Source organism: Anopheles merus, chromosome 2R (genome assembly GCF_017562075.2).
Source record: "Anopheles merus strain MAF chromosome 2R, AmerM5.1, whole genome shotgun sequence".
Taxonomy (NCBI): domain Eukaryota; kingdom Metazoa; phylum Arthropoda; class Insecta; order Diptera; family Culicidae; genus Anopheles; species Anopheles merus.
In genome coordinates, this window is record NC_054082.1 from 37,201,949 (window position 1) to 37,216,007 (window position 14,059).

At 45.5% G+C, this 14,059-nt stretch overlaps 3 protein-coding genes and 1 non-coding gene across 7 annotated transcripts; 3 read left to right on the plus strand and 1 right to left on the minus strand.

Annotated features, from left to right (window-relative positions):
* The first annotated feature begins 223 nt into the window (after window positions 1–223).
* Window positions 224–295, plus strand: Trnaa-cgc. Its single transcript has one exon. It is a non-coding gene; the product is annotated as a tRNA-Ala (tRNA).
* Window positions 296–1,648: 1,353 nt separating this feature from the next.
* LOC121591076 (1,5-anhydro-D-fructose reductase) lies at window positions 1,649–7,781 on the plus strand. The gene is made up of 8 exons (XM_041911445.1): window positions 1,649–1,712; window positions 4,164–4,274; window positions 4,376–4,556; window positions 4,794–4,978; window positions 6,765–6,881; window positions 7,001–7,116; window positions 7,198–7,449; window positions 7,531–7,781. The coding sequence occupies exons 2-8, from the start codon at window positions 4,197–4,199 to the stop codon at window positions 7,559–7,561; spliced, it is 960 nt and encodes a 319-aa protein (XP_041767379.1). The 5' UTR covers window positions 1,649–1,712; window positions 4,164–4,196; the 3' UTR covers window positions 7,562–7,781.
* Window position 7,782: 1 nt separating this feature from the next.
* Window positions 7,783–12,901, minus strand: LOC121591074 (transmembrane protein 245). 4 transcript variants are annotated; one of them, XM_041911439.1, is made up of 7 exons: window positions 11,159–12,901; window positions 10,839–11,090; window positions 10,590–10,768; window positions 10,127–10,527; window positions 9,900–10,061; window positions 9,669–9,716; window positions 7,783–8,106 (listed from the first exon to the last, which is right to left on the minus strand). In XM_041911439.1, exons 1-7 carry the CDS (start codon window positions 12,603–12,605, stop codon window positions 7,911–7,913), a joined length of 2,685 nt encoding a protein of 894 aa, XP_041767373.1. In that variant the 5' UTR covers window positions 12,606–12,901; the 3' UTR covers window positions 7,783–7,910. The 4 variants fall into 4 exon arrangements, with proteins under 4 accessions (XP_041767373.1, XP_041767374.1, XP_041767375.1 ...); XM_041911441.1 differs by having other exon boundaries at window positions 8,013–8,550; XM_041911442.1 differs by lacking the exon at window positions 7,783–8,106 and adding an exon at window positions 8,458–8,867.
* LOC121591080 (protein lin-37 homolog) lies at window positions 12,226–14,050 on the plus strand. Its single transcript, XM_041911449.1, has 3 exons — window positions 12,226–12,314; window positions 13,108–13,261; window positions 13,333–14,050. The coding sequence occupies exons 2-3, from the start codon at window positions 13,219–13,221 to the stop codon at window positions 13,926–13,928; spliced, it is 639 nt and encodes a 212-aa protein (XP_041767383.1). The 5' UTR covers window positions 12,226–12,314; window positions 13,108–13,218; the 3' UTR covers window positions 13,929–14,050.
* Window positions 14,051–14,059: the final 9 nt, after the last annotated feature.

A 14,059-nucleotide genomic window follows, 5' to 3' on the forward strand; every position in this document is an offset into this window, starting at 1 on the left:
AATAATAATTGAAAAAATGTGTTGCAATTAAAAATACTTATAGGAGTACCTAATACCTAATAAACAATTGGTCCCACGGAAGTTAGAATTACGCGCCATCAAAGATAAGCGATTAGCGCTTAGACGAGCATCAGTCGTTCCATACGATCCGTCGTTCATTACCGCTATCGATGACTATTTTGGGGTGCGTACTGGGTGTTACAGAATGTGTTCCCTATCACATGGGGATGTAGCTCAGTGGTAGAGCGCTCGCTTCGCATGTGAGAAGTCCCGGGTTCAATCCCCGGCATCTCCAGGATTCGCTCCAACTCTCCAGCAGAGGAGGGGAGGGTGAGGGTGCGCTTTTAATAAGCTTTTTTTCACAGTTCTGTGTGAATGGAGTCGTAAATGATTGTTTTTATTAAAACCGTTGCGATATTGCTATTCAATCCATTTAGTAAGTGAGAAGTAGGGAAATGTGCAATTCATTTAATGCGTTTAGAATTGTAGATATACTTATGTTACAAATCGAATATTGAGTTTTGTTGTCATAATTGGTGATATTTTAGTATGAATCTTTAGTCTTGTTTTGTTAGTCATGTTTTTGTCTTGTGTTCAATCCTGCAATAGAAAAAAAAAATCACACCACCCGCTTGTCATACTAAGACTAGAGCTAAATCGGGACAAAAACGGATCCCATCTCTTAATGGCTTATTACCGAAGCATGCTGCGGCATCTCTCTGAACTTTACCGCAACCTCGTGGTCGACAATCGGCCGATCTTGATCTGGTACCGTTTACACGGTTGTCGAAACATTCAAGTGCGCATTTTGTTTTCGTAGAATATATCCTTGTCGAAGGAGGAGGCGATGATTACCAACGGCAACGGCTATTAGGCTGCAAGCGTGGTGAAAATACCATGTACAGACTGTTACAGAAAATTGAACGATCAGTTGACACAGATACGACCGACCGGAACAATCTAACTGTCGGATCTCTACAGACTGAGCTGCTGCAGAGTGTTTCTGGCCCCAGTACTGCCGTTCATCCCCGATCGAACACAGATGCGGAAAGGATTAGCACTCAGCAAGAAGATGTCACAGACCAGGCCAGGTAGGGCGGTTCCCAGGTCGAATCCCAGTAAACTGCTTCCGTAATGAAACCTCAACAGGCCCGTATGACGCCACTCAACCAATGCACCTCGAGTGGATCCTGCCGAGAAGGCAAGTAATCGCGCCAAGAGGCGGCACTAATGCACAGAAGCGAACGAAACAGTCACCCGAGCTTAATGGTGGTTCAGAGTAAATTTAATTAAATCCTAACAAACAACTCCGGCCAGATAGGGTAGTTGGTTTATTATTTAGATCACCCATCATTTCTCCCTTACCCGTGACGTGAACTAACGGGTACTTCATTTATATTGTGAGAATACGGTCATCGTGTGCCAAACCAAACCAAACCCATCAGGGATAGTATTACATGAAAGTTTGATTAAAACGTCTCAAATTACGGTGCCGCGCTGCGCTGGATCGGCCATTTGCAATCGATAATTTGCTCGTAGGAAAATTATCCTACCAAATGCCTAATCCTCCACCAACCAGCGCGTTTGCCTTCCCGCCCCTTTTGGGTAGCATGACAATCCCTCTTCTAATGGCGCCGCACTGCAAGAACCGGACTGCCAGAGTACATTTTGCTTCCCCTCGAGCAACAACACAGTAGCTACTGTTTGTGAAGGTTTGTTGATTGTTTGCAGACGGCTTGTACCGGGACGTTGGGAGGTTTTGTGCAATAATATGGGACCGGGGGAAGGGAACTACTCTCAAGCGGCTGCAAAAGTTCGCTTGATCTGCGTTGCGCGCGAAACAATTGTGATGGAGTGCATTTGGCGGCCGCAGGCCACATTTGGGCAAAAATAACAATCGTCATATTCGCAATTATTGAAGTGTACGTGTGCGCGGGCATAGGAATCAGTAATTTGATTTGCTGAAAATGAAATAGTGTATTACATAAATGATGTTTCCGTCGTGGAGAAATCAATTTAATTAATTATTCATTTCACTCAATACAGTTATTGCGTTAGTTAATACGGCTCAGTATAGGAAAATACTTTTTTAGAACCATTTTTATTTTCTCTTTCGATCATTTAAATCAAGGTTTTATTCCATTTTCTGCCTAAAATTTAAATACACACAGTTAACGATTGCGCTTCTATAGTTTACAGCAGAAACCACTTGTGAAACAATATGAGCTCAATACTGTGAATGATAAAAGGGAGAATATTTTTGTTTGGAATCGATTAAATGTTGAAGAAATGCAGCATTAGTTACTGATAGAATATCTTTATACAATTGTATATTTGCTAAGTGTTTTAATTAACATTTGTACAGAAATCAGAACGTAAAAGAACCCAATCAAACATCTCAATTTGTAAATGTGAGATTTTACAAAAGAATGCGTGCCATTGCGGTCGTCGCAGTAACGAAATACAATGTTACTGCGACGATTCTTTTGTAACATTTTCCGTCCGTCCATCCGTGGCAACCTAATTACGTCGAAAGGTTCAATCTTTATATGAACCAGCCCCCTGGCAATGATGGACTATTCGGGTGCGTGGTACATAAAAAGTAGCGAGGTGAAGGTTATTAAATCAACACGAAGAATGTTCGTTTATTTCTCATTTGTTAATTTTAAAAAATCAATCTTTTATTTTGCGTTATATGACAAAAGTTGTACTCCCCATCTCCCCCATGTAACAAATCGTAAAGACCGTTACGTAATTGATGGATGGCGCCTTATAGTATGTACTATGTACAGTAATTGAATATAAACTATAGAACTATAAAATTATAACAGTGAAAAGTTGACCGCTCCATTGCTCCATTGCTTAATGAGAAGTAGAAGTTTGTTTTGTACAATAAAACACCTCTATCATTAAAATTTAAAATAATCATATCTAATACAGTCATATCTAATACAGTTGTAATACGACAACTGCAATTGATAACGATGGTATTTTTGCACAATAACCAAACGACCCACAAAAGCAATGCTGGCTTACATGAGTGAACATTTCAAAATGTTTAGTACGTTTGCTATCATAATCAATATTTTTAAGAGAAAAAAAACATTAAAACGATTATTGCATAAGATACGATAAAAATGATAACAGACATATTTTCCTCACGTTACGTGCAAGATCCTCATTCACACTACCATATCACAATTAACATACATAACGATAATGTACAAAATAGTAATCTTTTATATTTCTTTTATTTACAATCTATGTACAATCAATTTCTTATAAAAAAACCCACATTCCTTAAACGCAACTCTGCTAGAAATGCATGAAAATGTATTCACTACTACATCGCCATGTGCAACAATCATTACCCACACTGTATTTAAAGGGGCTAGAATACGATTTAATCAGTTCTCCTTTCAACTGCGCGCGTTGTATTTACTCACGCAAGAGCATGCAATTGTATTGTCTCTCACCGACACTGCTCTGAAATCATTTTTCGCAAACACTCTTTTGGTGTGCATTGATCGTGCATTTAAAAGTAAAAGCCGAGCAGGAATGTAATGGGATTTACAGCAAATATTTATTTACGTCGCCTTTTTCCATTCTCTTTTTCTTTGTCTCATTTTTTGTGTGTTTTCAACTTGATGATCAACACATTTGTTTGAGGATGCATTCGAGAACGATCAGTGTAAAAATGATCGTGACGAACAGTAAACGTTGATGGCTTCGAACATATTTCCAAAAAAGTCCCAACTATTTTTCTCAAAACACGTTTGTTGAGGTTGTGAAAAAACAAAACTAATAAAATGTTCAACCCACGATAATGCACCCACAAATGCATCGCGATCTACATGTGTGTGTGTGTGCATATGAGTGAGAGAGCAAAGCCCCCCGTGACAAAGCCTCGAAAGAGAAAGAGAGAAAACACCATGGTGACCGGTTTTTAAAGAGAGAATATTTCCCTGCGTACCGATCTCCCCCGATCTTGGTGGAGTCCAGCTTTTGACCGGGCAGTTTGATCGTGGGACAAAAACGGGACGCGCTCCCATATCGTAGCTACAGTCTTGGGAAGGCCACGGTCAAAGCAAGACCTACCAACGGTGTGTGTCTCTGTTAAGTGAGTTTTTTGTTTTGTTTTTTGTTTTTTTGTAATCGTACAGTGTTAGTGACCATCAACACAACAAGCGCAAACCATGGCAGCCGCCTGCAAGATCGATCTGACGTTCGAGAATGGCCACAAAATGCCGGCCCTTGGTTTCGGAACCTGGCGGGTAAGTGTGAGCGTGTCCGTGTGTGCGAGCAATGCAATCGTACTTATCTCGCCGCCCGGGTTGGTGTATTTGGGGGCTTATTTTTTGTTTGGAACCTACAGGCTCCGGACGACGAGGTGGAGAAAGCACTGAACCAGGCGCTCGAGGCCGGCTATCGGCACATCGACTGTGCGCCGGTCTATCTGAACGAGCCAACGATCGGACGCGTACTGCGCCAGTGGATCGACAGTGGCCGGGTGACGCGCGAGGAGCTTTTCATCGTCACCAAGTTGCCGCCGCACGGTAGGTGCCTAATTTTTCCCTTTACCAATTGCTTGTCGAATGCAGTGTGTCAGCACTTTTTCGGCCTGCACTTCAGCAGCACTTAACGTCAGTCACCGCGGCAGTGTGCGCGTGTGTGCTTGCGGGGGTTTTAACTCTCTTCTGCTTTTCAAACATTCCTTCCTCACCACCCCAAGTCGCGTTGTACAAGTACAAAAGCTTCTTAATAACACACTATGCTATCGGTCAACCACACAGGTACGCGGGCCGCAACGGTTGAGAAATTTCTTAAACGATCGTTGACCGATCTTCAGCTCGATTACGTCGATCTGTACCTGGTGCACGTCCCGTTTACTGTGCCCGAAGTGGACGGTCCCTTCCTGACCGACGACAATGGGGAAATCGTACTCGAAACCACGACGGACCATGTCAGCCTTTGGAAGGTAAGTTTTGGCGGGGCGCAGATGCGCCACCCTGCGCTGCTGTGCGGGGATCGTTTTATGTAAATGTTCCCAACCTTCCCGTGCCCGCACTAATTAGGTGAAAGCGCCATAGTTTCGATTTTTAACCCAACGGTTGCGCTATCATAAATGATTAAAATTGAGCATCTTCTTCGCATCCCCAAATTTATGCCTCAAACGATCGATCGCTCAAAAACCTGTAATGGCTTCGTATGGCGCACGTTTAGAGTGAAGCGGGGCAAAGATACGCACCTAAGATTCAGCGACGCAATAATAACTGAAAGCGATGAAATAATAACTGAAAGCGATGAAATAATAACTGAAATGATCAAGCTTTTTAAAACGAACAAACGTAAGTGTTTGCTATTGTAGCATTCAATTTTACAATACAAAAAAGCATGACAAGGAACTGTAAACACCGTTTTGGAAGCGAGATGTTAGAGTTTTTGACTTCTTTGGAATTGGAATTCTTTCTTTAATTGACATCATTTTAAGTTGAATTCATTAAGATACAGAACAAATGTGGGCGATTTTTCATCCCAATAGAGGTATTTGTATAAAAATTGCAATAATTATATCATATTTAATTTACAAAATTAACAGAAACCCCCAAAAATTGAAAAAAATAGGCATATTTGCTGTCATTAATAATGTTCCTTTTTACATCAACCTTCGGGGGGTTCACTCCAACAACACGAATCTTTTTATAGAAGAAAATAAAGTTTGCACAAAAATAGGTGTTCCTACTACTACGCTAAACACTGTATGCGTATAAACAGGCGCAACAATCCACCAAACGCAAGATTATCTCCGGTAAGCGACAATGAGCTACGCGCCCGGTACACTTTTGCCCCACTTTACCTTTACAACATGCAATTAAACAGGTTCCAACAGGCAATTGCATCGCCGAGAACAGCGGCAAAGCGTGTGACCTTGATTGCGCGACCTTTGGAATGTGTAGCTCGTAGCAAACGAAAAACAATATAATATTATTTTAATTGTAATGTAATAATTCAATGCCGCTGGTGTGCCGCTCTTCCCGAGCGTGTATCAACTTCGTTAATTAATTTTTGAGCGCACCACTTGGGCACACAAACAATCAAAAGCTACAATCGTCAATGGGGTTCTTTCGCTTCCGGTTACCGATTCCCATGAAGATTCGTTTGCAAAAGTGCCATTTCAGAGCTACCGGTGCCCGTAATCCACCCGAACAAATCCCATCGGTTTCAGCTTACGTCAGGAGCAGCAGTTCAACTCGGGAGAACTCACTTCCGGAGAACGGTTTGGCACAGTTTCTCCAAGGGCCAAAATGAAGGCACCCCGAGGAAAAAAGTCAATCTTACACCCAAAATATAAACACAAACAAGCGCAACAACGCCGGTGTTGAGTGTGCCGGCGGTGAAGAGCGAACCGGTGCGTCTTGGCAATAGGAAAAAGAATTAAAGCAAAGACACCCTTCCTGGCAAAAAGGGATCACCTTTTTTTTGCACACTACCGCAGAACAATTGGCCAACCAAAAGGAAGAAAACAACGGCAAAGCAAAGCAAAACCATCCCATTATCCCGTGCCGTGGCCCGCTGTCGGTAGTGGTGGATTGTAATAGCCACTTTGTTGCTGTTAAGCCCTATCCTATCTCTTCCACTCACTTGGCACCCGCGGGACATACGGCAGAAGGGCAAAAAAGGTGCTAGGATATTGTGTTGCGGCGCTGTGATCTTAATTTGTTTCTTGTTTGTCGGTTTTTCCTCCGTTTCCACCGTTGTCGCAGGGCATGGAAGCGATCGCCGATGCCGGTCTGGCACGCAGCATAGGGCTATCGAATTTCAACCAGCGGCAAATACAGAGAGTGCTCGATAATTGCCGAATTAAGCCGGCCAACTTGCAGGTAAGAGTGGGGCAGCATGGCCACATGGGAGTGGCTCACGATACTCTTCTCACCACGGTACTGAGGGTGCGCCGGACTTAATTTCGACTTTCCCTCTTTGTCGCCCATTACGCCCACAGATTGAAAATCACATCTATCTGCAGCAGACCGGGCTGGTCAAGTTCTGCAAAGCGAACGGCATTACCGTGACCGCCTATTCGCCGCTCGGCTCGAAAGGAATCGAAAAGTTGCTGAAGTAAGTGTGGAACGGACGATGGTGGTGGAAGTGGTCCCCGAGGGTCTACCGTAAAACTGTGTTCCTTTATTTTCCCTTCAGCCGTGAGGTGCCGGACCTGCTGGACAACCCGGTAGTGAAGGAGATTGCCCAGCGCCAGGACCGGACGCCGGCACAGATACTGCTGCGCCATCTGCTGCAGCGTGGCATCGCGACCATTCCGAAGAGCACGAACGTGGACCGGCTGCGCCAGAACATTGCGCTGTTCGATTTCGAGCTGAGCGATGCCGATATGACCCAGCTGAACGGGCTGGATCAAAACGTTCGCATCTGCGACTTTGCTTTCTTTCCCGGGTAAGTGGGCAAGGGTGGCGCGCGCACGTGCCATCTTGGTAACATCGCTTCTTAACCGCTTTTTCTTTCCTTCCGCCACAGCATTACCAAGCATCCGGAGTTCCCATTTTAAGGAGATACACACAGACAGCTAAATCTCCATACATTACCATTTTATTGCGCACTTACACTAGAATTGGTTAGGTCACACGTTAAATTCGCTTTGGGTAAAAATACTCTTTCGCGCGCGTTAGTAGCTTGCCTGCATCGCTTATTCTATCGTGTTGGTTAAACAAAACCAAACCAGCAGTAAACATAAATAAACCCTACATACATAGTATAGCCATCTGTGAGTGTGTTCTTGTATGCATTGTTCTTTTTTTATCACAACAAGTTCCCTCCTTTCGCGTAAGCCTTTCTTCCGTCTATCAGATTCATCTCGGTTGATTAATACATTAAGCAAGGGCACACATTAAGACGTCCTACGTCCTGGAGGGTGGCGATTGCAGCGTGGCCCGATCAACAACGGAACAATCAGCCCCGGCAGCATTGGTCGTTCCAGTCCCAGATTGTGCCGCCGCTGCTGCCGACGACGCCGGTGCCACAGCAGCAGCAGCACCAGCAGCACCACGTCCGTCCACGCTCATCTGCTCCTGGAATGCGGCGTACCGGAAGTTGCTGCTGGGACATTGGTGGGAGGGGTATGATTGGTTGCGGAATGCAATTCCATGCACAACGGAACGAGTGGGGGGGGGGGGGGTGGTAGGTAAATGGGGTAAGGGGTGAAGGATACACAAGCATAAAATACACACGGTAGGTAATAAAGAACAACAAGTACTGCTCGTTGTATGGTTAAAGCCAAACAAAGCATCGGATGAGTATGTGTCAATGGTAAGATGAGCTGTTTAGTGGAATAAAACGGGGAAGGAAGTTGATGCACACCAACCCAAGCGAACGGTTACGGGGCACAGTTACGGTTAGGAGGCGCGTTAGTGTAACGGGGTGCCGCGCACGGTCATGCACATGGGCGATGTGGTGCAGTTCATGGTCAGCGGTGAGTTTAGAAACTTGCCATCTTTGGTCCGCATCAAATAGGCAGCCGATGGAGCGGTGGTCGGTTTGCTAACGGTGATATGGTATATGATGAAAATTAAACGATGAGAATGCAAATGAAATGAACGGATAGCAAGAGTGTGGATGGCTTAGCTAGATGGTAGGGATTTTACGAAAGAAACATTCAACTCATGCTCATGCTACGATTTCAGGATTGAAGAAGGACAGAGGCGCCAGAGAAGAAGGAGCCGACTGCGCGCGAGGTGCTGCAGCGTTGTCAGTTGATTGGCCACGAACCTGGAACTACACTACTCAACTACCCTACCCTACCTTTTGCTACTTACAAATCCCCTTGGCTAACGAACTGTTGCCATTCTTGGCACAAACTGAAGATTATTTTTTATGTATGTGTGTGTGGACGTTGTAGAAATTGTTTGTTTATTTGTATAGTAGATAGTTGGAAAGATTAAAAGCCATATGATGGCAATTACACAACGACACATTTAAGTGATGTGGGCGAATAGTAAAAGAGGGAAGAAAGAAAGATGCCAAAATTGTATGAAAATCGGTACGTTCTATTTCAATCCCTTCGCAACAACTACATTTAGAGTAATAAGAGGAAACAGAAGTGGAATTTAATTATTTGTCTCACATTAGCAACGATTGTGGACACACGATAAAACTTACGATTAACGTTAAGGTACTGTATACTTTGTACGACGGTAACAAAGTGCACGAACGGAACGACTCGTTCAGCAGCACAAAAATGCATTCGAACATATAAACTAGCTAGCTAGTGGTCTGTGTATAGCTTATAGCTGTGTTAGATTGTTGTTTGTTTTTACTTTTGGCATACATGAATTAGTTGTTAGATAATATTTTAGGTTTGTTTCAAACTAAGTTCCTACACTACAACCGCCACCTATCACGCTTAAGAAGTCAAACGATGTTAAAACAAGTTCAAAACACAGATTGTGTAGTACAAATTACATTACAATCCGATGATAAAGGTTCATTCAAGCTCTCCTTCGCTCTTTTCCGATTGACCGAGAATGCTAGGAGTGTTAAATGAACCTTTACTTGAATTAATACACGGCCAATTTAAACGAAAACAGTTAAATTAATCAACATCTACCAACTAACACAACACTGGCCTAAAGCACTGCCACACCTTCCCTTGTACTTACGTCGTCGCTGGTGAATAGATATCGTTGTTTGTGTCTAGGCTAGATTTTCTGCGAGTTTAAGTCGTTCGTTGTAAGAAAAGGACGGTTAAGCAATCCACATTCCCACGTGGGAGCCCAGGCAAGTTAGTTAAGTTGCATAGGAAAAAAAGCAGACAGAACAGACAACACGATGAATGCGTTAGTGAAATTTAAGTAAAAAAAAAAAAAGCAAAAGCCCCCGATCTTCCTTACCTGGTTTGCGGCGTGGCCGGGCTATCTCGGATAGCGCTAATCGTAACTTCAAACAAAACAACTAGCAAACAAAGCAATAGCGGCCCTAACAATGCTCCCTCAAGCCCGAACAGGTACATTCCACCGGCAATTGACAGTCCCGTCAGGTATGGATGGCCACCACTGAAAGGAGAACCGGAAAATCAGCGTGTTCATAATCACAAAAGTTCATCGCGAATAATGATTACCCTTTTATCTCCGAATGTATGATCGGATTGAAGTTGGACGGGACGATAAAGTGTATCAGCACCAGCGTGACGCCAAGCCAAAACCGATCCTGCGACAGCCACAGATCGAGAAAGGCGGGCGCACTGCACCAGTACGTCTCCAGGAAGGGGGCGGCCGCCAATATTGAGGCCAGCACTGCCGGCAGATAGACGATGTGCGCCCCAAACACGGTATGCGTCAGCCAGGTAAACAGTCCATGGAACAGGGCCAGCTTTAGCGTGGCTACGACGACGCTCGATATGGAATCTTCCAGCGCTTGTATGATGCGCGGGCCCCATGAATTGTTGATTGTAATGGCCGTTGGTGCGTATCGATCCTGGCTGCTTTGCAGCAGGTAAAACAGGGTGGTGAAGAAAATTATCTAAAAAGCAAAAAAAATCCTTTAAAAAAAGGCTCTTCTAAGAGGGAAATGGAAAGCTTTACCGTGTGGAATAAAAATTTCAAAACTGCATGCCCACCGCCTAGAATGGCCGACACCAGGGTGCCGACCGCGGACAGCAGCAGCGTCAGGTTAGTTCGCAACAGCATCCACAGCGAATCAGCCACCTCCCAGAGCATCCCGAAATTGCTCTTGATGAAACCAATAAGACCAGCTTTCGTGACTAGAATGGTTTTAGATGTTATAAAACGTATTAAACTGAGGGATATTTCCCAGTTCTTGATTGCACCTACTTGGATTTATAAAAATCTCATCTATTGTCATGCGAATGGCTTGGGCGGGAACCCGCGGTCCCACCAGGCCCTCGCCATTGCTCCGGTCCATCCAGCTTTGTATCAGCCGGTCCCAAACGCTAAGGATCTGCATCTTCAGCTTGATTGCCTGTGTCGGATCGGTATCGTTGAAGATACCATCGACGTACTGTTCGATATGTGAACGACCGTACTTGTACGCGTTGTCGATGATGTTGTCCATCGATTGCATGTCTTAAGAAAAGAAGGTATGATTAGTTTACTGATTTAGTAATGCAATGTTTGATTATTGTTTTTCTCACCGATTGGTAACATTTCAATCAGTTCCGGTCGGTGTATAAGCGTGCGGTTGACAAGATTCGAGCCTAGCTGTGCGACCGCTATCGCTTCCGAGTAGATTTGTGTGAAGGCAAACACACTGATCAGCATGACGAGCACGATCAGGAAGCCGATCATCACGATCGAAGTGATGTCGTCAATGTACGAACGCAGCTTTGCACAAGCGTAGCGGTGAATGTTTGTGTTCAGCCGTAATATTCCCGGCAAGCAGAGCGGGAGCAGTGCAGCATGGCGCGGAAACAGCCACAGCTTTAGCACTAGCCAGTAGTGATCGGCCTGCTGCGATACGTACGCAACGATGCCCAACAATTCGGCCGCCTTCCGTACGATGTGCAGGAAGATGGGAATACAGCACAGAAACAGTAGCCACGTGTGCATCCAAACAAGCGTGGCACCGCACGCGTAAAACAGCAGCCGAAAGTAGGTGTCGCTTTCGAGCGATTCCACGTTTGTTAGCATGCTGGCCGGATAGGTACTACCGTGACCGGGCGTTTCGTTCATCGTGCTGGAAAGTTGCGGGGTCGCTGAAACGTCTAGATGCAGTTTCGCTTTAATTTCCTCTATTCTCGATGCTTCCGGATGGGCATGGGCGTTCATGGCGACGGAGGAATCGTCCAACCGGTAGCTGGTCACGTCCAGTAGGCTGTGCCATTTGTCGATGAAGCGCACGTTGCGCTCATCTTTCTGTAGGTTGTAAATCAACCCTATCAGGCCGTAGGTTAGTAGGCCGAGAAATACGGGTACCTGCAGCGCTCCGAGGAAGCTGCTCCCGTACCCGACGATAACCATCCACAGAAACTGTCCAATCACCAGGAAGGGCAGCGAATGGTCCGGCGTCCAGAGGAAGTATACGCTGACGACGTACACGACCAGTATCACGACCACCATCTGCAGCGAGAGCGATCCGAGCAGCGTACGGAACAGCGAATGGATCCACACGATAAAGTTCCAGATGGAGAAAAACACCTCGCTCGGTGTTAGCCACAGTATGAAGCGCAGCGTTACCAGCCCACCGACCAGTCCGGTGATTATTTTCAAATGCTCCTTCAGCCAGCCGGTCAGAAACTCGCCCAGCGAATCCACCCAGCAGAGCGGCGCACTCAGCACACCCAGCAACAGGTATTTGTCATCCTTCTCGATTCTCTCGATCCAGCGCTTGAGCGAGGCGGAGAGCCGTTTCTTGGCCGGAAACAGCACCGCCCCGAACAGGAACGCCCACAGTAGCGGCTTGAAGAAGGGGGCCAGCACCAGGGTGACGCCGATCACGACCGCGATCACCCCGACCACGAGCACATTGTAGAGAGCGTTGCGTAGCGGCTTCTCGTGGCCCTGGTTCCGCAGGTTCAGCCACACGTTGAACAGCCCATCGATCGATCGCTTGAAGGGTGCAGGGCTTGGTCGGGTACTCATTTTCCACTCGATCGACGCTCGCGTACTGTGCAGCAAAACAACAAACTAGTGGCGTAGTTTGAGCATTTGTTCCAGTTGCCCACACACGCACACGCACACACACTGTTCGGATCGATTGCACGATTGCAGAGGTACGATTATTTCATGGCCAGCGAGTTGCCACTAAAGGGTGTGGATGATTCGCTAGAAGGAAAACACTCGGCACATATTCGTCACGCACCAAGGCAGCAAACTTTGCTCCTTTGCTGGAAAACCGCTGATATTTTTAGCGATGAAATCACAACAAACAGCTGTCAGATTGGGTTACGGTGGCCAGACTGTTGGCGCTATTTTTTGGAAAATTTATTTTCGATTTTATGGTTTTCGGTAATTTAAAACGTATTGCGGCTAAAATCACGCATTTTGAATCGTTTTTAATTTTGCCTGGTACTTTAGGAATATTCTATAAAAAATGATTAAATATTTTCATTTCAATTTCATCAATTTGGAAACTGTCATCTAGAGTGGCCAAAACGGCTGACGCTATGTGCTGTCAATCAAATCGTGATTGTTTGGTGTTTTCGCTTGGCTTGAAAAGTAAATAATCTACAGTTGCGGAATACGTTTGATAAAAATGCTTGCCAAACGGAGAAGCCTCATCAATTCGGACGAAAAGCGTAAGTAAAGTGTGTGATAATCAGTAGATTGCCAGCTACAGCATTCTAAAGTGGACTATTCATTCCCATAGGTAAAGCGCTTCAAAATGTGGCGTTGGCACGGGGTCGGCTGAAAGGGGCGCTGAAAACCGCCAACCAATCGTCGGATGATAACTCCAGCTTCGACGATAGCGAGGAAGAGTCGCAGGTCAAGCGAAAACGCATCGACGCACCGGCAATTAATCAGTCGTGCCCGTTGACGCTCTTCAACCGGTGCATCGATGTGGCCCGCTTCCGGGAAAATGCCCCGCTCTATCCGCTGTGCCGCGCATGGGTGAAGAACAACCCGCGGGAGAAGGTTGAAGAAGCGACAATGTCCGAACCGAGACGGCGCATCAAGCGCGAGCACAATCCAGATATCGTGAATCAGTTCGTGAGCGGAGAGTTGCTCGAAATAACGGAAATGCCACGGCCAGAATCGACGCAGTTGGAGCCTTTCCTTTCGGTAAAACCGGAACCGGTCGGTGACTTTGATATTGACAAGTCGTCTAAAAGCAAGGAAGAGTTGATCGAGGAGCATCGGGAGCAGTGGAAGAAAATTCGTGAATCGTGTATTGCACACAGAAAAAAGTACAACGAAGTACGGTACGGCACCAGTTTCAAGCTACTCGAAGCGTTGAAAAAGTGAACCCTTGGCCGGGTTGGGGTGGTAAAAAATAGTTCGTAACAACAGAGAGCACAGTTTATTGTGGTATATCAAGTAAAGGCTTAAATGTACAATTCAATTCAATAAACTTAGGAATCCTTGGATTTCATAGG

What these genes read in the sequence shown, in the direction of transcription:
- LOC121591076 (XM_041911445.1), top strand. Translation starts at nt 4,197, where the DNA reads ATGGCAGCCGCCTGCAAGATCGATCTGACGTTCGAGAATGGCCACAAA. An exon ending in TTGGTTTCGGAACCTGGCGG is followed by an intron (nt 4,275 to 4,375) that starts GTAAGTGTGAGC and finishes TGGAACCTACAG; the next exon opens with GCTCCGGACGACGAGGTGGA. An exon ending in ACCATGTCAGCCTTTGGAAG is followed by an intron (nt 4,979 to 6,764) that starts GTAAGTTTTGGC and finishes CCGTTGTCGCAG; the next exon opens with GGCATGGAAGCGATCGCCGA.
- LOC121591074 (XM_041911439.1), bottom strand. Translation starts at nt 12,605, where the DNA reads ATGAGTACCCGACCAAGCCCTGCACCCTTCAAGCGATCGATCGATGGG. An exon ending in TGAGATTTTTATAAATCCAA is followed by an intron (nt 10,769 to 10,838) that starts GTAGGTGCAATC and finishes AAACCATTCTAG; the next exon opens with TCACGAAAGCTGGTCTTATT. An exon ending in ATACATTCGGAGATAAAAGG is followed by an intron (nt 10,062 to 10,126) that starts GTAATCATTATT and finishes TTCTCCTTTCAG; the next exon opens with TGGTGGCCATCCATACCTGA.
- LOC121591080 (XM_041911449.1), top strand. Translation starts at nt 13,219, where the DNA reads ATGCTTGCCAAACGGAGAAGCCTCATCAATTCGGACGAAAAGC. An exon ending in CATCAATTCGGACGAAAAGC is followed by an intron (nt 13,262 to 13,332) that starts GTAAGTAAAGTG and finishes TCATTCCCATAG; the next exon opens with GTAAAGCGCTTCAAAATGTG.